Source organism: Bison bison, unplaced genomic scaffold (assembly GCF_000754665.1).
Source record: "Bison bison bison isolate TAMUID 2011002044 unplaced genomic scaffold, Bison_UMD1.0 scf7180017851926, whole genome shotgun sequence".
Taxonomy (NCBI): domain Eukaryota; kingdom Metazoa; phylum Chordata; class Mammalia; order Artiodactyla; family Bovidae; genus Bison; species Bison bison.
The window spans coordinates 846,172-869,761 of NW_011482499.1; the positions used below are offsets into that span (position 1 = coordinate 846,172).

At 40.1% G+C, this 23,590-nt stretch overlaps 1 protein-coding gene across 7 annotated transcripts in view; it reads left to right on the plus strand.

The window, feature by feature from the left end:
• Positions 1-23,590, plus strand: part of DNM3 (dynamin 3) — a 643,298-nt gene that overhangs the window by 325,915 nt on the left and 293,793 nt on the right. For all 7 annotated transcript variants that reach the window (XM_010852107.1, XM_010852116.1, XM_010852123.1 and 4 more), the window contains one exon: positions 21,061-21,174. In XM_010852107.1, the coding sequence (XP_010850409.1) occupies positions 21,061-21,174 (114 nt within the window). The remainder of the gene's footprint in view (positions 1-21,060; positions 21,175-23,590) is intronic.

Here is a 23,590-nt window from a genome sequence, read left to right on the forward strand (position 1 = left end):
GGGATTGGGGGCAAGAGGAGAAGGGGACGACAGAGGATGAGATGGCTGGATGGCATCACTGACTCTATGGATGTGAGTCTCGGTGAACTCCGGGAGTTGGTGATGGACAGGGAGGCCTGGCGTGCTGCGATTCATGGGGTCGCAAAGAGTCGGACACGACTGAGTGACTGATGTGTGTGTGTGTTGTTCCATGTCCAGTTCTAACTGTTGCGTCCTGACCAGCATACAGATTTCTCAAGAGGCAGGTCAGATGGTCTGGTATTCCCATCTCTTTCAGAAATTTCCACAGTTTGTTGTGATCCACACAGTCAAAGGCTTTGGCATAGTCAATAAAGCAGAAGTAGATGGTTTTCTGGAAGTCTATTGTTTTTTTGATGACCCAATGGATGTTGACAATTTGATCCTCTGGTTCTTCTTCCTTTTCTAAATCCAGCTTGAACATCTGGAAGTTCATGTTCTGTTGAAGCCTGGCCTGGGGAATTTTGAGAATTACTTTACTAGAGTGTGAGATGAGTGCAATTGTGTGGTAGTTTGATCATTCTTTAGCATTGCCTTTCTTTGGGATTGGAATGAAAACTGACCTTTTTCAGTCCTGTGGCCACTGCTGAGTTTTCCAAATTTGATGTTGTATTGAGTGCAATGCTTTCACAGCATCATCTTTCAGGATTTGAAATAGCTCAACTGGAATTCCATCACCTCCACTAGCTTTTGTTCATAGTGATGCTTACTAAGGCCTACTTGACTTCTCATTCCAGGATGTCTGTCTCTAGGTGAGTGATCACACCATTAGGATTATCGGGGTTGTGAAGATCTTTTTTATAGTTCTTCTGTGTATTCTTGCCACCTCTTTTTAATATCTTCTGCTTCTGTTAGGTCCATACCTTTTCTGTCCTTTATTGTGCCCATCTTTGCATGAAATGTTCCCTTGGTATCTAGTTTTTTTGAAGAGATCTCTAGTCTTTCCCACTCTATTATTTTCCTCTATTTCTTTGCATTGATCACTGAGGGAGGCTTTCTTATCTCTCCTTGAATTCTTTGGTACTCTGCAATCAAATGTATATATCTTTCCTTTTCTCCTTTGCCTTTCACTTCTCTTCTTTTCTCAGCTATTTATAAGGCCCCCTCAGAAAACCATTTTGCCTTTTGCATTTCTTTTTCTTGGGGATAGTTTTGATTACCACCTCCTGTACAATGTCACAAACCTCTGTCCTTAGTTCTTCAGGCACTCTGTCTATCAGATATAATCCCTTGAATCTATTTGTCACTTCTACTGGATAATCATAAGGGATTTGATTTAAGTCATACCTGAATGGTCTAGTGGTTTTCCTTACTTTCTTCAATTTCAGTCTGAATTTGGCATAAGGAATTCATGATCTGAGCCACAGTGAGCTCCAGGTCTTGTTTTTGCTGACTGTATAGAACTCCATCTTTTGATGCAAAGAACATAATCAATCTGATTTTGGTATTGACCATCTGGTGATGTCCATGTGTAGAGTCTTCTCTTGTGTTGTTGGAAGAGGGTGTTTGTTATGACCAGTGCGTTCTCTTGTCAAAACTCTGTTAGGCTTTGCCCTGCTCTATTCTTTAGTTCAAGGCCAAAATTGCCTGTTACTCCAGGTATCTCTTGACTTCCTACTTTTGTATTTGGGTTCCCTATAATGAAAAGGACATCTTTTTTGGGTGTTAGTTCTAGACGGTCTTGTAGGTCTTCATAGAGCCATTCAACTTTAGCTTCTTCAGCATTACTGGTCGGGGCATAGACTTGGATTACTCTGATATTGAATGGTTTGTCTTGGAAACAAACAGAGATCATTCTGTCATTTTTGAGATTGCATCCAAGTACATGGATTGGAGAAGGAAATGGCAACCCACTCCAGTGTTCTTGCCTGGAGAATCCCAGGGATGGGGGAACCTGGTGGGCTACCATCTATGGGGTCACACAGGGTCAGACACGACTGAAATGACTTAGCTTAGCCAAGTACTGCATTTCAGACTCTCTTGTTGATTATGTTGGGGACTCCATTTCTTCTAAGGGATTCTTGCCCACAGTAGTAGATATAATGGTCATATGAGTTAAATTCACTCATTCCAGTCCATTTTAGTTCACTGAGTCCTAAAATGTCGACATTTGCTCTTACCATCTCCTGTTTGACCACTTCCAATTGCCTTGATTCATGGCCTAACATTCCAGAGTTCCTATTCAATATTGCTCTTTACATCATCGGACTTACTTCCATCACCAGTCACATCCACAACTGGGTGTTGTTTTTGCTTTAGCTTCATCTCTTCATTCTTTCTGGAGTTATTTCTCCACTGATCTCCAGTAGCATATTAGGCACCTACCAGCCTGGGAAGTTCATCTTTCAGTGTCCTATCTTTTTGCTTTTTCATACTGTTCATGGGGTTCTCAAGTCAAGAATACTGAAATGGTTTGCCATTCACTTCTCCAGTAGACCGCGTTTTGTCAGAACTCTCCACCATGACCCGTCCATCTTGGGTGGCCCTACATGGCATGGCTCGTAGTTTCATTGAGTTAGACAAGACTGTGGTCCATGTGATCAAATTGGTTAGTTTTCTGTGATTGTGGTTTTCATTCTATCTGCCCTGATGGAGAAAGGTAAGAGGCTTATGGAAACTTCCTGATGAGAGAGACTGACTGAGGGGGAAACTGGGTCTTGTTCTGATGGGCAGGGCCATGCTCAGTAAATCTTTAATTCAGTTTTCTCTTGATGGGTGGGGCTGTGTTCCCTCCCTGTTATTTACCTTGGGCCAAACTATGGTGGAGGTAATGAAGGTAATGGCAACCTCCTTCAAAAGGTCCCATGCACGCACTGCTACACTCAGTGCCCCCAACCCTGCAGCAGGCCACTGCCGACCCATGCCTCTGCTGGAGACTCTTAGACACTCACAGGCAAGTCTGGGTCAATCTCTTATGGGGTCACTGCTCCTTTCTCCTGGGTCCTGGTTTGCACAAGGTTCTGTTTGTGCCCTCTAAGAGTCTGTTTCTCAGTCCTTTGTAAGTTCTGACAGCTCTATGGTGGGGCTAATGGTGACTTCCTCTAAGAGGGCTTATGCCATACCCAAGTCTATTGCACCCCGAGCCCCCACCCCTGTGGCAGTCCACTGCTGACCCATACCTTCACAGAAGACACTCAAATGCAGTTCTGTCTCACTCTCTGTGGGGTCACAGGGTCCTGGTGTGTACAAGGTTTGTTTGAGCACTCTGAGCATCTCTGGCGGGTATGGGCTTTGATTTCTAAATGCAACTTCACCCCTCCTACTGTCTTGCTGGGTCTCCTTTGCCCTTGGATGTGGGATATCTCCTCAAAGTTGCTTCAGTGCCACATAGCTGCTGCTCCAGCACCTACCATCTTGCTGGGGCTTCTCTGCCCTTGGACGTGGGGTATCTCCCCACAGCCACTCCAGCCCTGCACAGCTCTCACATTATAGAGTAGGTGTTTGTTCTTAGCTTAATATCAGATGATTATATCATAATCTTTTAACCAGTTTCCAGTTAGGCAAATAGGTTGTTTCCCATTGTTTGCTCTTAGACACTGTACTGTTGCCAACATCTTTGTATGTGCTATGAATTAAGGACTATATCTCTGAAATCAGACTACCACTGAGAATATTTTATTCACATACTAAGGTTCTAAATTCTCAGAGTGTGCTCTGCAAAGTGGAGAAAAATGGAAGAAAGCCTGTTGGCAATGTGATAGGAACCTGACTGTAGTTTTCTTATTTGTCACATAAGGAAATAATCAGTTCAGTTGCTTAGTCATGTCTGACTCTTAGTGACCTCACGTTCTGCAGCATGCCAGGATTCCCAGTCCTTCACCATCTCCCAGAGCTTGCTCAAACTCAAGTCTATCAAGTTGGTGATGCCATCCAACCACCTCATCCTCTGTCGTCCACTTTTCCTGCCTTCAATCTTTCCCAGGAAAATAATACCTCCCTCAAAGGATACTGTGTGGATTAAAAGAAATAATACACATGGAGCTCTTAGCACAATTCCTGGCACAGAGTAGTGTTTCAGTTCAGTTCAGTTCAGTTCAGTTCAGTCACTCAGTCATGTCTGACTCTTTGCGACCGCATGAATCACAGCACGCCAGGCCTCCCTGTCCATCACCAACTCCTGGAGTTCACTCAAACTCATGTCCTAGTGTTTAGTAAATGTTAGATATTATTTTTTTGAATTCCTAGAAATGGTGTCAAACTGTATGCTTTATTTATTTCAGACCCTTACAAAACTCCATGCTCTGATTTCCTAGAAAGTTAAATCCATGGAAGTAACATCCAAACATAAAAATGTCAGTTAGTCAATTCATTCATAGTAGTACTTTATAGAATCTTGAGAACAAAACAATATTTCAACAAATATTTGATTATTTTGTATTTTAATTTGATTATTCTTTAAATCCCTTTATGTATACTTTGCTTTACTTGTTTTCACAGCTTCTTTATCCCAGTCATAAGTTTGTATTTTTCACATTACGTCAGCCCACTGGTGAGACTCACCTGGGCATTGTCACATTTGCTCTCATCTGTGGACAAAGGGGCAGAGCTCCTCTCCCAGTTCTTGGTCCATCATAGGCATTCCATACTTGTTGGTTGACTGACTTATCAAGTGTTTTAGGTGAGAAAAACCTTTGAACACTTCCCTGAATTAATTAAACTTATCTCTTAAAATTGCACATGTGACCGACCAGTCAGAATGGCTACTATCAAAAAGTCTATAAACAATAAGTGCTGGAGAGGGTGTCAAGAAAAAGGAACCCTTTTACACTGTTGGTGGGAATGAAAACTAGTACAGCCACTATGGAGAACAGTGTGGAGATCCCTTAAAAAACTGGAAATAGAACTGCCATACCACCCAGCAATCCCACTGCTGGGCATACACACCGAGGAAACCAGAATTGAAAGAGACACATGTACCTCAATGTTCATTGCAGCACTGTTTACAATAGCCAGGACATGGAAGCAACCTAGATATCCATCAGCAGATGAATGTATAAGAAAGCTGTGGTACATATATACAATGGAATGTTACTCAGCCATTAGAAAGAATGCATTTGAATCAGTTCTAATGAGGTGGATGAAACTGGAGCCTATTATACAGAGTGAAGTAAGTCAGAAAGAAAAACACCAATACAGTATACTAACACATGTATATGGAATTTAGAAAGATGGTAACGATGACCCTATATGCGAGACAGCAAAAGAGACACAGATGTATAGAACAGTCTTTTGGACTCTGTGGTCTGTGGGACGATTTGAGAGAATAGCATTCAAACATGTATATTACCGTATGTGAAACAGATTGCCAGTCGAGGTTCGATGCATGATACAGGTGCTCAGGGCTGATACATTGGGATGACCCTGTGGGATGAGATGGGGAGAGAGGTGGGAGGGGGGGCTCAGGTTGGGGAACACATGTACACCCATGGCTGATTCATGTCAATATATGGCAGAAGCCACTTATATTGTAAAACCACAATAAAACCAGCAAAATACACAATATTGTAAAGTATTTAATAGCCTCCAATTAAAAAAAAAAATAACGGTCTAAAAAAAAACAAAAAACAAGAGAGGGCTGGGAGGTGGCAACACCAAGGGGTTATGAACAGACTGTTGGGAATGATAAAAATGTTACCATCTTGATTTCTAGAGATGGTTTAAAAGATATAAACATTATGTCAAAACTTAATTTGTACACTTTGAACAATATAGTTTATAAAAAAAAAAAATTGCACGCGTGAACTGCTTTCTTCCTCAGGGTGTGCTTTCTGTGGGCAGGCTAGCTCCGAAGTTGAATAGGGGAGAGAGTGGGGGAGGGAATAGCCCTGGAACTATACTTCTCTATTTATTCGTCTAGATTTCCCAGTCTGAGAAGTCACCTTCCTCCTCCATGGCTGGAACGAGTGAGGAAACAACAGGTGTGCCGTCTTTATCCTCCTACCCCTTGAGGGATTCCTCAGCCTTCCTCCACCTTTTATTCCATTGAGTTTAACCATTAAATTAGTGGTTAACTAAGGGTGTGGCTAACCTCCTTTGGGGGAAGAGATCAACAGTCTGTCAGCCCTGCTACTACTTTCTAGAAGCATTTCCTCCAAAGCTAATCATGGCTTGTCTGGACATCCTCCTCGGACCACTAGTGGATAGAGGGTTCTGACATGGGTCTAGATGGCTCATGAATAAAGTTCACTCCAAGGCATGGTTTGTGCTCCAGGTCACATGTTTCCTCCCTATTTCAAATTACATGCAGCCATATTTTCCCCCTAGCCTATCGAAGATTCCGCAGTGATCACATGATATCAATAATATAAAGCATCGCACCCAGTAATAAAATCTCAACAAAATAGACATATCCTCCTTGTGATGATGAGCCCCCTTGTACTATGAAATTCTCAGAAATTCAAGTCCAAAGATTACATTTCCGAAGGAATTTGCGAAGTCTGAAATAGCTGTGGAACATCATATTAAAGTCATCCTGCAATTCTTCCTTTCTGGGTCTCTGTTGCCCAGGTGGAGTTGGAGTTCTTTCAGCAGCTGTACCTGCTGGTCTCCATAACATAATCTGGCCTCCATAAAATGGGTTGTTCCTTCTGGGCTTTTGAAGTTGAAATAGTCTCTTGTGTTCCTTACTTCATAAATAAAGCAAAGAGGGCACAGAAAAGATAATCCCAACATCAGCTCTGCCACAACCAAATTTAATAAGACAAATAGACTCTTTAGCCTTTAAAATTATCTCAGGTTACGTTATATTTCTAGACCTTTTCCCTAGATATAGGCACTGATGACAGCAAACTTTCAGAGGTATGAATTAAGAGGGTAGACAGCAAATCTTGCTGGTTTTAGCCCTACCCTACTGTCAATCATTTTTTCTTCTAGTTTGTGAACCTATAAATGTATTGGGGGAGATCTCTCTGTAAGTTAAATATTGCTGCTCTGTGCATAAAGAGGGAAAACCATCCACATATTTAGTCTTGGAGAAGAAAGCTTGAAACATTGCTATTTCAAAGTTTAGGACTTTGCAACCATGGCAGACCCAGTTACCGGGTCATATCTGAGTTACCTTTCTCTCCTGTGAAGCATATTTAAAACGTAATTTTTACTTCCCTTTGGCTTTTGTTTCTCTGTTTGTTGTTATATAATTTATCTAGAAGCCTTAAGGAGATTTTCTTCTGCTTAGATGATGAAGCCAGAGAAGTTGGAGAACATGTGCTGGGGTGGGGGTGTGGAATTGACTCTTGAGTCTAAATAAGCAGCACAGTTAAGAGCAGCCGTCCACAGTTCCCTTCTTGCCCTGGCCTGGGGTAAAGGATGGCACTGAGGGCAGCTAATCTAACCCTTCCTGCATGTGTGTGTGCTCAGTTGCATCAGTAGTGTCTGACTGTGCGACCGTATGGACCATAGCTCGCCAGGCTCCTCTGTCCATGGGATTCTCCAGGCAAGAATACTGGAGTGGGTTGCCTTGTCCTCCTCCAGGGGATCTTCCTCATCCAGGGATCGAACCCATGACTCTTATATCTCCTGCATTGGCAGGCTGGTTCTTTACTGTAGCACCATGTGGGAAGCCCCTAACCCTTCCTACTCCCCTCTCTGCCCACGAATACTGGGCTGGCCAAAAAGTTCGTTCAGTTTTATGTAAAAAAATAAAGATGTTTTTCTTTTTCACCAAGAATTTAATTGAACAACACATTCACTAGCCGAACTTTTTGGCCAACCCAATAAACTAAAGCTAGACCTTCGAGTTCTCTGTGATGTTAATATATATGAACCTCAACTGCAGTACAGTTTAAACATAGCAAGTCTAATTCTCCCTCCTGAAGTCTATCAGGCCTTTATTTAGAAAGACTTTTCTCCCTAGAGTTGAATTCTTGCCCCAGGCACACCTGTTTAGAAAAATCTCTGTTGGCCAAATTCAAGGATAAGCAGCCTATGTCCTGAGGAGGCCTGTGTTCTCAAAGGTAGGTCCCTCCTAACTAGCCAGTTGATCTGCCTGGCCTGTGCCCTTGCTGGGCCTCTGCAGTTTTGTACATCCCCCAATGTCAGCCCTGCGGTGTGTGAACTACCTTTATAGAAGCAGCTACTCACCTATGGTTAAAGCCTTTTGTAATCTCCCAGAATCGAAATATGAAAGTCTGTGGTTACAACCTCCACATACAGGCTGCAACAGTTAAAAGCCAGCTGCCAAGCTGAGAAAAACTTGTATGGTCTACCATAACTTAAGCCAAGGTCAGAATGCCCTGCTCACAAAGTTCAAGGCCCAAAGCTTTTCCACATGTACTGTTTTCTTCCCATAATTTTATTCCTTGTCTTGTGTTTTAATTTTATGATCCAGTGTGCCAGACAGATGTTGAAGTCTGAAGTTGTCCCTAAGATACAGATTTTGCCAACCCTGACAGGGCCTGACTTCATGGCATGGAGGAACTAACTAGAACATACAGGCTCACCACTAAGGAGAGGGGTGGGCCACTCCACTTTCCCTCTTCCACTTTCTAAGTATCTGTATTTGGCAAAAGAAGCTTGGGTCATATTTATAGAGATAAATATTTAAAGATGGTTTGCCTCAAGCCTTACAAATAGGACATGCCCTTTCAGCTCTCAAGGTCCCTTCCAGTCATATATTTATGGTCTTGTTTACTTGGACACTCAAGACAGAATTTGATAGTCAAACACGAAGAGGCTGTAAATGGTTATTGTACCAAATGATGGATTTATTTTGGTAATCTTAAATTTGAACACCAAATTAATGTATTATATCTTTTTCTATGAAGAGACCACAGTCAATCCCATTTGTCTTAATGTTCTTTTAAAATTTTATTAGTCTTTGCCTTTTCTTGCTCCTTCACTTTGTTTTGTTCTATTAATTTCCCTTTAGTATTTGTATCTCTTGTGTTTTGACCAGTTTTCCTTAATAATTGTCTTTTCTTGTTTTGTTCCAGTATTTCTCCTTGATTTTGTGATTTTTCTCCCCTTCAATTCTTCTGTGGAAAAGTACATTAGGAATTTCTCTTTCTTAATTCTTACTTTGAGTTGTTTGTCATTGAGGGGGTAAGTTCATTTGTGACCAATATGCTTCCCCCCACACCCTACCCTAGGAGGGGTTGGGATTGGACTAGAGCTTCTTAAACATTTTTATGACAACTGCTTGCTGACAGCATTCAGCTCTGAACACACTTCCATGGGATTCCTGTGAAGGGATGTGGGCCACGTGTACTCACAGCATGGCAACTGTAATTATAATCCTCCTTTTCTTTCCAAGTGAGAAAGCCTATTGTAATTAAAATGACTTATGTCATAGAAAGTAAGAGACACACATAATATCACACATAGAGATGTGTGTATGATTACTGCATTGGCAAGATCCCCTGGAGGAGGAAATGGCAACCCACTGCAGTATTCTTGTCTGGAAATCCCATGGAGACTTTGCAAATTTAATTTTAGCTATTATTAGTACATCATCAGAGAAGGCAATGGCACCACACTCCAGTATTCTTGCCTGGAAAATCCCATGGACGGAGGAGCCTGGTGGGCTGCAGTCCATGGGGTTGCTAAGAGTCGGACACAACTGAGCGACTTCACTTTCACTTTCCTGCATTGGAGAAGGAAATGGCAACCCACTCCAGTGTTCCTGCCTGGAGAATCCCAGGGACGGGAGTGCCTGGTGGGCTGCCGTCTATGGGGTCGCACAGAGTTGGACATGACTGAAGTGACTTAGCAGGAGCAGTACTTCATAATTTCCATAAAGCTCAGTTGACTATATCCACTGAACTAAATGATGTTTAATAAAATATCCATTTTGCTTATAACGGTCAATACTTCTAGAGATAGTGCATCTTTGACAGGTGAATCCAGTGATGCCAATAAGATCAAGCAATTCATTGCTTCACATCATCTTAAATTCTCCAAACTCTATTTTTGCCTTTACCTATATCAGCAGTCCCCAACTTTTTTGGCACCAGAGACCGGTTTCATGGAAGACAATTTTTCCATGGACGTGGGAAGGGAGTGGATGGTTCCAGTGATAATGGGAGCGCTGGGGACCCACAGATGAAGCTTCATTTGCTCACTCACCACTCACTTTCTGCTGTGCTACCTGGTTCCTAACAGGCCATAAACCATTATTGGCCCATGACCTCAGGGTTGGGGACACCTGATCAATGTAGTACCTGCCTTTTTTGTTGTTGTTTATTTTCTGCCTCTCTTTTAGCTCCCTCCTGGCCTCATTTCTCTGCCTGGCTTAGATTAAATGGATGATCACCTAAATTGCTCTCTTGCTGAAAACCTTCAACATCTTTACATCCATGAACTTTGGTCACTTGGGTCTAGAATACTGGATCAATTCCCAGTTACATTCACTTTTTCTACATCAGGTGTGCAGAGCGCTTTTAGAGATGATAATGTAATTGCTGATTGTGGGCCTGCAGTTTATGGTATTTACACTCAGCTTTCAGCCATTATTTTTAAGACCTTATGTTTTTAGAGAAGTTTTAGGTTTACAACAAAATTGAGAAGCAGAAATGGAGATTTTCTTCATATTTCCTTTGTGCTCACACATATATAACCTCCCTCATTATCAACATCACTCACCAGAGTGGTACATTTTTTGTTAAACCAAAGATGAACCTACATGGACACATCATAATCACCCAAAGTCCATAGTTTACCTTCCGGTTCACTGTTGGTGTTATACATTCTTTGAGTTTGGAGAAACATAATGATATATATCATATAGCATCAGAGTATATTCAGTGCCCTAAAAATTCTATGTCTCTGTGTTAGTCGCCCAGTCGTGTCTGATCTTAGTGACCCCATGGGCTGTAGCCTGCCAGGCTCCTCTATCTGTGGGATTTCCCAGGCAAGAACACTAGAGTGGGTTGCCATTTCCTTCTCCAGGGGATCCTCCTACGTCTCCCACATTGCAGGCAGATTCTTTACCTCTGAGCCACCAGGCAAGTCCTAAAAACCCTATATACTCTGCCTATGTATCTCTCCCTTTTCCCACCCGACCCTTGACAGCTACTGATCTCATGGACTGTAGACTGTCAGTCTCCTCTGCCCCTGGGATTCTCCAGGCACGAATACTGGAGTGGGTTGCTATGCCCTTCTCCAGGGGATCTGCCCTATCCAGGGGTTGAACACGTGTCTCTTAGGCAGGCTGGTCCTTTACCACTAGTGCTATCTGGGAAGCCCATTGTCTCCATGGATTTCCCTTTACCAGAATCTCATATAGTTGGAATTACACAGAATATAGGCTTTTCAAATTGACTTCTTTCACTTGGGAATATGCATTTAAGATTTCTCCATGTCTTTTTATGACTTGATAGCTAATTTCTTTTTAGTGTCGAATAATAAATATTCCAATATCTGGATTTTCCATGGTTTGTTTATCCATTCATCTATTGAAGGACATCTGAGTTATTACCCAGTTTTGGCAATTATGAATAAAGCTGCTATTTTGTTGTTGTTTAGTCACTCAGTCATGTTCGACTCTTTGTGACCCCATGGATTGCATCATGCCAGGCTTCCCTGTCCTTCACCATCTCCCAAATCTTGTTCAAACTCACGTCCATTGGGTTGGTGATGCCATCCAACCATCTCATCCTCTGCCGTCCCCTTCTCCTCCTGCCCTCAATCTTTCCCAGCATCAGGGTCTTTTCAAATGAGTCAGTTCTTTGCATCAGGTGGCCAAAGTATTGGAGCTTCAGCTTCAGCATCTGTCCTTCCAATGAATATTCAGGGTTGATTTCCTTTAGGATTGCCTGATTTGATCTCCTTGCAGTCCAAGGGACTCTCAAGAGTCTTCTCCAACACCATAGTTCAAAAACATCAATTCTTTGGTGCTCAGCCTTCTTTATGGTCCAACACTCACATCCATACATGACCACAGGAAAACCATTGCTTTGATTATATGGACCTTTCTCGGCAATGTGATGTCTCTTCTTTTTAATACACTATCTAGATTTGTCATAGTTTTTCTTCCAGGGAGCAAGCATCTTTTAATTTCATTGCTGCAGTCACCATCTGCAGAGATTTTAGAGCCGAAGAAAATAGTCTGTCACTGTTTCCATTGTTTCCCCATCTATTTGCCATGAAATGATGGAACCAGATGCCATAGTCTTCATTTTTTGAATGTTCAGTTTTAAGCCAGCTTTTTCACTCTCCTCTTTCACTTTCATCAAGAGGCTCTTTAGTTTCTCTTTGCTTTCTGTCATGAGGGTGGTGTCACCTGCATATCTAAGGTTATTGATATTTCTCTCGGCAATCTAGATTCCAGCTTGTGCTTCATCCAGCCTGGCATTTCGCATGATGTACTCTGCATATACGTTAAAGAACCAGGGTGACAATATATAGCCTTGACGTACTCCTTTACCAGTTTGAAACCAGTCTGTTGTTCCATGTCCAGTTCTAACTGTTGCTTCTTGACCTGCATATAGAAGGAAGCAGGTAGGGTGGTCTGGTATTCCCATCTCTTTAAGAACTTTCCACAGTTTGTTGTGATCTATACAGTCAAAGCTAGTGGAGGTGATGGAATTCCAGTTGAGCTATTTCAAATCCTAAAAGATGATGCTGTTAAAGTGCTGCACTCAATATGCGAGCAAATTTGGAAAACTCAGCAGTGGGCACAGGACTGGAAAAGATCAGTTTTCATTCAAATCCCAAAGAAAGGTAGTGCCAAAGAATGTTGAAACTACCTCACAATTGTACTTGTCCAACACACTAGCAATGTAAGGGTCAAAATTCTCCAAGCCAGACATCAACAGTATGTAAACTGAGAACTTCCAGATGTTCAAGCTGGATTTAAAAGAGGAACCAGAGATGAAATTGCCAACAGCTGTCGGATTATAGAAAAAGCAAGAGAATTCCAGAAAAAAACATCTATTTCTGCTTTATTGACTACGCCAAAGCCTTTGACTGTGTGGATCACAACAAACTACGGAGAATTATTCAAGAGATGAGAATACCAGACTACCTTACCTACCTCCTGAGAAATCTGTATGGAGACCAAGAAGCAACAGTTAGATCTGGGCATAGAACAACAGACTACTTCCAGATTGGGAAAGGAGTATGTCAAGGCCATATATCATCAACCTGCTTATTTAACTTACATGTAGAGTACATCATTCGAAATGCCGGGCTGGATGAAGCACAAGCTAGAATCAAGATTGCCAGGAGAAATATCAATAACCTCAGATATGCAGATGATACCACCCTTATGGCAGAAAATGAAGAAGAACTAAAGAGCCTCTTGATAAAAGTGAGAGAGGAGAGTGAAAAAGCTGGCTTAAAATTCAACATTGAGAAAACAAAGATCATGGCATCTGGTCCCATCACTTCATGGCAAATAGATGGGGAAACAGTGACAGACTTTATTTCCTTGGGCTCAAAAATCATTGTAGATAGTGACTGGAGCCATGAAATTAAAAGATGCTTGCTCCGTGGAAGAAAAGCTATTACCAATCTAGACAGCATGTTAAAAAGCAGAGACATTACTTTGCCAACAAAGGTCTGTCTAGTCAAAGCTAGACAAAGGTTTTTCCAGTGGTCATGTATGGATGTTAGAGTTGGATCATAAAGAAAGCTGAGTGCCAAAGAATTTATGCTTTTGAACTGTGGTATGGGAGAAGACTCTTGACAGTCCCTTGAACTGAAAGGAGATCAAACCAGTCCATCCTAAAGGATATCAGTTTTGAATATTCATTGGAAGGACTGATGTTAAAGGTGAAACTCCAATACTTTGGCCACCTGATACTAAGAGCTGATTCATTAGAAAAGACCTTAATGCTGGGAAAGATTGAAGGCAGGAGGAGAAGGGGCTGACAGAGGATGAGATGGTTGGATGGCATCACCAACTCAATAGACATCAGTTTGAGCAAGCTCTGGGAGTTGGTGAAGGACAGGGAAGCCTGGCATTCTGCAGTCCATGAGTCTCAAAGAGAACGATATGACTGAGTGACTGAACTGAACTGAACTGACACTGTGAAATCTTTTAGCGTAGTCAATGAAGCAGAAGTAAATGTTTTTCTGGAATTCTTTTGCTTTTTCTATGATCCAGCAAATGTTGGCAACTTGATCTCTGGTTCCTCTGCCTTTTCTAAATCCAGCTTGAACATCTGGGTGTTCTCGGTTGACGTACTATTGAAGCCTGGCTTGAAGGATTGTGAGCATTACTTTGCTAGCTTGTGAAGTGAGTGCAATTGTGCCGTATTTTGAACCTTCTTTGGCATTGCTCTTCTTTGGGATTGGAATGAAGACTGACCTTTTTCCAGTCCTGTGGCCACTACTGAGTTTTCCAAATTTGCTGGCATATTGAGTGCGACACTTTCACAGCATGATCTTTTATGATATGAAATAGCTCAGCTGGAATTTCTTCACCTCCACTCACTTTTTTCTTCGTAATGCTTTCTAAGGCCCACTTGGCCTCCAAAATGTCTGGCTCTAGGTGAGTAATCACACCATTGCAGTCTTCTGGGTCATTAAGATCTTTTTTGTACAGTTCTTCTGTGTATTCTTGCCACCTCTTCTTAATATCTTCTGCTTCTGTGAGGTCCATACCTTTCTGTCCTTTATTGATCTGAGCTGACTGTGGCTCAAATCTTGAACTTCTTATTGCAAAATTCAGACTTAAATTAAAGAAAGTAGGGAAAACTACTTAGCCATTTAGATGTGACCTAAATCAAATCCCTTCTATTTACTTATATTATACTATATTTTATAGCAGAAGTGATAATAGATTCAAAGGATTAGATCTATTGACATAGTGCCTGAAGAACTATGGACGGAGGTTCATGACATTGTACAACATGTAGTAATCAAAACTATCCCCAAGAAAAATGCAAGAAGGCAAAATGCTTGTGTGAGGAGGCCTTACAAATAGCTGGAAAAAGAGAAGCTAAAGTCAAAGGAGAAAAGGAAAGATATATCCATCTGAATGCAAAGTTCCAAAGAATAGCAAGGAGAGATAAGAAAGGCTTTGGAAGTGAACAATGCAAAGAAGTAGAGGAAAACAATAAAATGGAAAAGACTAGAGATCTCTTCCAGAAAATTAGAGATACCAGGGAACGTATCATGCAAATATGGGCACAATAAAGGACAGAAATGATGACATCTGATAGTGAGCATGTTTTCATATGCCTATTTGCCGTCTGCATATCTGTTGAGGTATGTTAATGTCTTTGGCCTATTTTTTATTGGGTCTTTTGTTTTCTTATTATCAAGTTTTAAGATTTGTTTGTATATTTTGGATAACAGTCCTTTATCAGTTATGTTTTTTGCAAGCATTTCCCCCTATTTGTGGCTTGTCTTCTAACACTCTTGATCCTGTCTTTTGCAGAATAGACATTTTTATCTTTAATGAAGTTCAGATTACCAACTTATTTCTTTCACAGATTGTGTTTTTGGTATTATATCTTAAGAGGCATAATCTTACCCAGGTTCATCTAGATTTTCTCCTATGTTATCTTCTAGGGGTTTTCAGTGCTGTGTTTTGTCAACTTTTTTTCTTTTCTTTAAACTAATTCCAATTATGCTCTCATTCAATTACTGATTGTCCCAATGCGTAACACTATGCTCAAGCCTTCTTTCCAACTTCTCATCCTTACTTTCCTGCAGATAATTCAGTCTGTTCTCTTATTAAGAGAAATAGAAAGCTCAACTATAACCTTTTTCAACCTTCTACGCTTTTCCACGCAGAGAACCTACATCTACCCTCACTCTTCCAGCCTCCCAGGCTCACAAGATCAAGCAGCTTCATTCCTGTTCAAAGACAGTCCCCTCTCTGTGCTCTTCATCTCATCCACTCCCATCTTTGCCATTACATCATTTTTTCTGTATCTCTTGCCCTGTCCTATTATTTCTCCTCAAGCAATAAATGTACCCAATTTTTGCTCATATCAAAAAAGAAAAAAAAATCCACAAATCAAAAAACAATAGCAACTGCAAGAACAACAAAAGCACCTCCTTTGACCCAATGTCTATTCTGGTTTTAACTTGCTTTTCTCCTTCTCTAGAAAGAGCTCTCTGTAGCCATTGTCTTCATTTTTCACTTCCCATTCACTTTTCAACCCAGTGAACTCTGACTCATCCCACCACCTCACTGCAATTTGCATAGCTAAGACACTATGATGTCTGCACTGCACCTTACATGTCCCTTTCTGTGCTGAATCTGACACTCCCAGCCACACATTCCTTGAAATTCACCTTGCCTTTGGCTTCCTTAATGGTTTTGAACTCTGAATTCTAAATCTTTATAACTAGGCTCACACACATCTTAATGAACACATTTTTGTCCATGAGAAATAAGTTTGTTTATTCCCATAGCATAAAAATCCATGCTTCGGGATTTGATGAACTCTTGGAAAGCATTTTCCATGTCCTCCTGGTTGTAAAAACATTTTGCCTATACAAAGTTGTTGAGATGCTGAAGAAGTAGTGGTCAGTTGGTGACAGTTTGGGTGAATATGATGGATGAGGCAAAACTTTGTAGCCCAGTTTGTTCAACTTTTGAAGCATTGGTTGTGCGACATGCTATTGGGCATTGCTGTGGAGAATTGGGCCCTTTCTGTTGACCAGTGCTGGCTGGGGGCATGGCAATTTTTGGTGCAGCTCATCAATTTGCTGAGTATACTTCTCAGATGGATTGGTTTCACAGGGATTCAGAAAGCTGTAGTGGATCAGACAGGCAGGAAACCACCAAACAGTGACCATGACCATTTTTTGGTGCAAGTTTGGCTTTGGAAAGAGCTTTTGAGCTTCTTCTTGGTCCATTCACTGAGCTGGTCATCACTGGTTTCATATAAAATCCATTTTGCATCACATATCCCAATCCGATCAGGAAGTGGTTTATTGTTGTTGCATAGGATAAGAAAAGACAACACTTCAAAACACCGATTTTTTGATTTGCAGTCAGCTCACGGGGCAGTCAGTCTTTTTTCACCTTTCCAATTTGCTTCAAATGCCAAATGACCATAGAAAGGTCAATGTTGAGATCTTGGGCAACTTCTCATGTAGTTGTGAGAGGATTAGCTTCGATGATCCTCTCAGCTAGCCGTTGTCAACTTCCGATGGCTGGCCATTATGTTCCTCATCTTCAAGACTCTCGTCTCCCGTGTGAAGTGTCTTGAACCACTACTGCACTGTACATTCCATTAGCAGTTCCTGGGTCAAATGGATTGTTGACATTGCGAGTTGTCTCCATTGCTTTATGACTCATTTTGAACTTGAATAAGAAAATTGTTCGAATTTGCTTTTTGTGTAACATCATTTCTTAGGTGTAAAATACATATAAAATAAACAGCAAGTAGTAATTCATTAGCGAAAAACATAAAGCAATAAATATTCATTAAAATGATGTATAACTTAACCACATTTATTCAAGAATATATTCCAATATCAAATGGCAAAGTTCAACAATGCAAAATTGAAATTACTTTTGCACCAACCTTATATTTTCCCAAGGATTCCACTGTGAGCCACTACTATTTCACACAGTTTTATCAATGCTTGTCACTTATGTATATATACTGATGACTCACAAGTCTTAATGTCCAGTCCTAACATTTCCATTTTGCATCAGAGGTCAGGTCACATCTATTTGTATTTCCCATACTCATGCATACTAAGTTGCTTCAGTCTTGTTCAACTCTTTGTGACTCCATGTACTGTAGCCTGCCAGGTTTCTCTGTCCATCGGATCTTCCGGGCAAGAATACTGGAGTAGGTTGCCATGCTTTCCTCCAGGGAATCTTCCCAGCCCAGGAATCAAACCCATGTCTCCTGCATTGTCAGGCAGGTTCTTTATCACTAATACCACCTGGGAAGCCCATGTGTTTCCTACAGATACTTCATATTCAGCATGGCCTTGACTGAATTCACTGTCAACTCCCTCACTTCTAAAACTTGGTTCTCTTCCTCTACTCCTTCTGATTTGGTAGCCCCAGGAGTTCCAGAATCATTCTAGAATAAATAGCGCAATGTCCAGTAAAAATATAATGCAAGCCACGTTAATAAAAGATATTAAGATATACTGTTAAATAAAATCTATTCTTAATATTCATTTCACCTGCCTCATTTTATTTAACACAGTATATCTTACATATTATCATTTTCACATGTGATACATTTTAAAACATTTAGTGAAATATTTTACATTTCTTTGGTATTAAGTTTTCAAAATCCACTGTGCATTTTACACTTACCACACATCTGAGATTAAACTAGTCACTAAGGCTCAATAACCATATGTGGTTAGTGGCTACTGTACAGTGCAGTTCTAGAGTCTTTCCTTCCACTAATCCCCCTTTCATCCAGCCATAAGTCCTACTGATTTTGTCTCCTAGGTGTTTGTCCAGTAGGTTTATTTATCTTTATGCTTTCTTCATCATGATGTTACTTCACACCTTGGTCATTTCTCACCTGGGTTATTTCGGCAGCTTACATAACCTAGTTTGCCTCAGGGAGCATGGAAAATTCGCTGGAATGCAGGAGGATGTAATAGAACATCTAAATACATATTTTTATCTAGAAAACAAGAAAACAGTTAAGATGTATTAGTATTTAAAATATGTGTGTGTGTGTTTATATATGTGTGTTGATACCAGTACTGTCACTCTGTGACACAGAGAAGTCAATAACAGTACTGTCACTCTGTGACACAGAGAAGTCAATAACAAAGTTGTAAACGTAACAAATAGATTTCTCCCACAAAATAAAAAAAATAAAATATTTATTTCATCTTCGTATCATACTTTCAAGTTTCTTTGTGTGTTTCTGTGGATATACACAGTTTAGTAGTACAATGGTCATATATACTTAATAAATTTACATGTATACTTGAAATTTATTTTTATTTTGCCAATTTTATCTAGAATTTGGGGTCTGTTGAACTGGATTGACTCTAACTTTACCCTACTTACCTCTGCAGCCTCAATTTCTTCATCCCAACTCATATTTTTGGCATGAAGTGGCTCTTTTCTATTGTGTTCTTTTTTTGTCCTTCTTTATAGAGAACAAATAAACAGGCAGACAGGACTACTTCCTGGTCTAATTTGAATTCTGTTAGGCTCTTTTGAGCTACCATGTTTCCAAGGAAAGCCTATTAACTATTAACATTTCTTAAGTTGTATCCGGTATCCTTCTCTAACTTAGCATACATCTCTTGTTACACTGTTACGTTGAAATTATCTCTTTATGGATCTTCATTCCCTATAAAACTGTAAAATTCTTGAGGGCAGGGTGTAGCATCATCACCTTTCTCATACTGACATATGATAGGTTCTTAGCAAATGTTTGCTGAACTGAATTCATGGTTCTTCTTAATGAAGCCAGCATGTTCTATCAACAGGTGAAATTATCTTATTGCAGTTTGTAGAGTATCTGGAAGACTTCTTCTTTATCCAAGATACCTGATAAAATGAAATAGTGAATATACTTTCACTGAGCGGGCTATGTTGAGTATGCTGTTTGTAAGCTGTGGTGGTGTGGCTAACAGTCTTACTGGGAAATAACCAGTTCCTTCTTACTAAAAATTAAATGAGATTATTTGCTGTAAGGAAAATGAAATTTTGATTGTATGTATACATGCAGTGGTTTTCAAACTTTAGTATGAAAAAGACTCACTTTGCAAAGTATTAATCTGTAGCTTCCTGGGTTTCATATGTATCTATTCTGATTCATGTGGATTTGTAGTTGTCCCAAGAATCTGTGTTTTTAGAAAGCATCCCAATGGTTATTTACTGTAACCATTTTATTTTATTAGCTGGTATAAACCATACTTTGAGAAGTATTGTTTCCTTCTTTCTGAAGCAGAGGATAAGAAGGAGTAATTTTAAACAGTCGTACTGCCTTAGTGTGGGCCTGAATGGGGTTCTGTCTGGGGGTCTGTAGAGTTAAAAAGGGAAAAATAGCTGATGCTGGTAGGTACTGAAACAGGGAATCAAGGGTAACTGAGACTGGGAATGTGGAATGAGTCTTGGAAGATCAATAATGACCTTGACCTTGAAAACTTATCTCACAGTTTTCCCTAGAATTGGCTTTCCTTCTTCAACTAGAAAACTTTAAAATATAAATATAAAAATAAAATCCGATTATTAGGGTATTTCCATTTACCTTTAGGAAGTGACACCCATTAGTCATTCAGTAATTTAAAAAATTATTTCAGGATGTCTAACATAATGAACATGTAGGTATAGGGTGATTTTTTATATTTAGAATGCTATTACAGTGCCATGTAGTATTTCATTTCTGTGACAACAAGAATTATCTAGCATAGAGGAAATGGTAAACTATGCCACATGGAAAACAGAACTTAACTTTGCAACAACCATGAGAAAAAGATCTTCAGTTAAATGCCATTTGTAGATAATTTCTATCCAAGTTGTTAATGTTTGAAAAGTTAAACACTGTTTAAAGGTTTTTATGATGATTCTGGGTATTCTTTAGCTTAGCAAAAACAATCAGAAGTAGATGGGTAAATCTGCACCATTAAAAACTTTAAACTTTTAATTTTAGCGTATTGTTTCAGCTTTCTCTCCCATTCAGCCCGTTCAGAGCTGTTAACAGGGAACTAATTGGTTGGCTTGGGTGTTTTCTTTTCACCATTTGGTGGCCAGTCTCTGGTGAAATTCTGAGATGCAAACCAGGCAAACAAATGGGCCAGTGGGCTGGACAGGGATAAGAGACAGTGGGCATGGAGAATCTATTGTTGTTCATCCAATCACTAAATATATTTTAATTGTAGCAGCAGTGCCATAAATAGGCCAGGCACAAGCATTTAATCTGCTGAATTTTAGTCCTGTTTCAGTCTCTGTGCTTCCACCATCCCTACGAATCTGCAATTTTGATTTGATTTTGTTCATTTGATGGTAGAGACTTCCCTCTGGTTATCTGGGCTTTTGGAAGATATATTATTTTGAATAGTTTAAGAGAAGTTGAGCTTTGGGGAAACAATGTTGTTCTTACTGTAACTTGTATCTTGTTTTTAACTTAGGACAAGACTTGTGTTCCCCATAGGCTTATATTAAACTAAACATCTCTGCCGATCTGTGTTCTCTTGAAGGTGATTCGCAAGGGATGGCTAACCATCAGCAACATTGGCATCATGAAAGGAGGCTCTAAGGGATACTGGTTTGTCCTTACTGCTGAGAGTTTGTCCTGGTACAAAGATGATGAGGTAAGTCACAAAAGTGACAGAATTTTTTAAATTAAAATGCTTCTGTTTCAGATGAATTGATTTTATTGTGATATATAGTTTTGAGATGCTGGTGGTTTTCATTTAGTAAGACTTGGCTTGGGATGTTTGTGTGAAGAAACACTGTTTTTTCCTCATAGATTTTAAATTTTACAGGAGTTCCTTCAAATATCTTTTATTTCTGTGATGTACTGACATGTTTGTTTACCTAAAGGAACGGAGTTAGGGACCTGTAGTTGAAAACTTCCTTCTTTGTGAGAATGGCAAGTTACTGATATAGTGAAAGCTATTTTCATTAAATAATGCTTTGAAAATACTCAAGGTAATAGATCATCATAGAAACAAAGTTAATAGCAGTGATGCAGAGTTAATAAAGCATTTTGAAATTGTTGCTGTGACATCTGTCTCAAATGACAGGCTTTTGAAAATGTCCAAATCACTAGTCTTCAAGTGAGTCCCAGATAATTGTTTATACAAATTTTTTCTTTGAGAATTTGATATCTATGTAAAAGCATGAATTATGATAATTATGGTGTTCTGGTTCACTTTAAATGTTAATAATTTTGGTCCTGTGACTTATTACTCATTTAAATCTGGTATTTAGAAAAGCACACACACACGAAAATCAGTCTTACAGAGCCATTAAAGTGCTATAAAATGATACTGGTAAACTTGGGAGGGCATGGATGGAAATTCAGCAGTGTTTTGGAAATTTTAATAGCTCTGGTCTGAGGTGAGAAGATTTTGGTGCTTACAACGCAGCATGCAAACATTGGTTAAGAATATTCTGTGATGGCGAAACTATTTACAGGTGAGATTGTGTCAGTTGTGTTTGGCTATAAATGGCAGGCATTTCAGAGTTAAAAGTCCTTCCACTCTTGGCTTGATAGCTTTTGAAAGCACTACAAGGTACTTTCTCAAATTGCTGGAGGAAAGCTTTGTGTCCTGCCTAGTTCTAAGTGCTTTGTGCACAGTAATGTGTGGAATAAGTATCAGATGACCCGCTGAGGGCCGCTACATTTTCTGCAGTGAAAGTGAAAGTGAAGCCGCTCAGTCGTGTCTGACTCTCTGCGACCCCATGGACTGTAGCATATCAGGCTTCTCTGTCCATGGGATTTTCCAGGCAAGAATACTGGAGTGGGTTGCCATTTCCTTCTCCAGGAGATCTTCCGGACCCAGGAATTGAACCTGGGTCTCCCACATTGTAGGCAGACGCTTTACCGTCTGAGCCACCAGGGAAGTCCAAATTAAAAGGAAATCAAATCCTATAGAAAGATCTAAAGGAAATTTCTACTCAAAAGCTTTATTTCAAATGTTTGTGTCATGTATTTCACTAACTTCAGTCAAATGTGACATTGGTCATGAGTCTGAGGATTAGCACAAGTTTCTTTCCTGGGCTGGCTGCTTAGATAACCCTCTTAATTCTGTGGAAGCGCCAGACTATAGCTTCTGGAGATCTGAGATGCCTTCCTAGATATAAACATCAGGAAATAGAAAATCTTCTTTTGTGTTCAGTTGTCCTACTAAATCTTCTCTTAGACACAATTTGCTTATAAGCATTTAGGTGATTATTTATGTACATTTGAATACAGATTGGCCTCTGAGTCTCTCTCAGTTATTCCAGGGAAAGCAAAAGACCTTGCTGAAGAAGCAGGATAATTATAACTAGTTTTATTTTTATTTTTTTCTTTATATACTTATTTACTTTTGGCTGTGTCGGGTCTTAGTTGCCGCTTAATGGTCTTAGTTGGCCCACAGCATGTGGAATCTTAATTCCCCAACTAGGGATCAAACCCACATTCCCTACATTGGAAAGTGAATTCTTAAACACTGGACCACCAGGAAATTCTTAGTTTTAGATTGATTAATGACTCATTTGCTTCCCTCATAGCTCAGTTGGTAAAGAATCTGCCTACAATGCAGGAGACCCTGGTCCAATTCCTGGGTCAAGAAGATCTGCTGGAGAAGGGATAGGCTACCCACTCCAGTGTTCTTGGGCTTCCCTTGTGGCTCAGCTGGTAAAGAATCTGCCTGCAATACAGGAGACCTGGGTTCTATCCCTGGGTTGGGAAGATCCCCTGAAGAAGGGAAAGGCTACCCACTCCCGTATTCTGACGTGGAGAATTCCATAGACTGTATAGTTCATGGAGTCGCAAAGAGTTGGACACAACTGAGCAACTTTCACTAATGACTCACTTAATCCACATTATAATCCTAAGGATAAGTACTGTAATTATCTTCATTTTTCAGGTAAGTAAATGAAGGGAAAAACATAACCTTTTGAAAAGTCATTTCTTTGGGTTCAGTTTTTCTTATGGAAAACACTTGGTGTTGGTGAGAATAACTCACTTACCAAAGTCTCACAACTGCTTGATGACAAAGCAGAAATTTAAATATA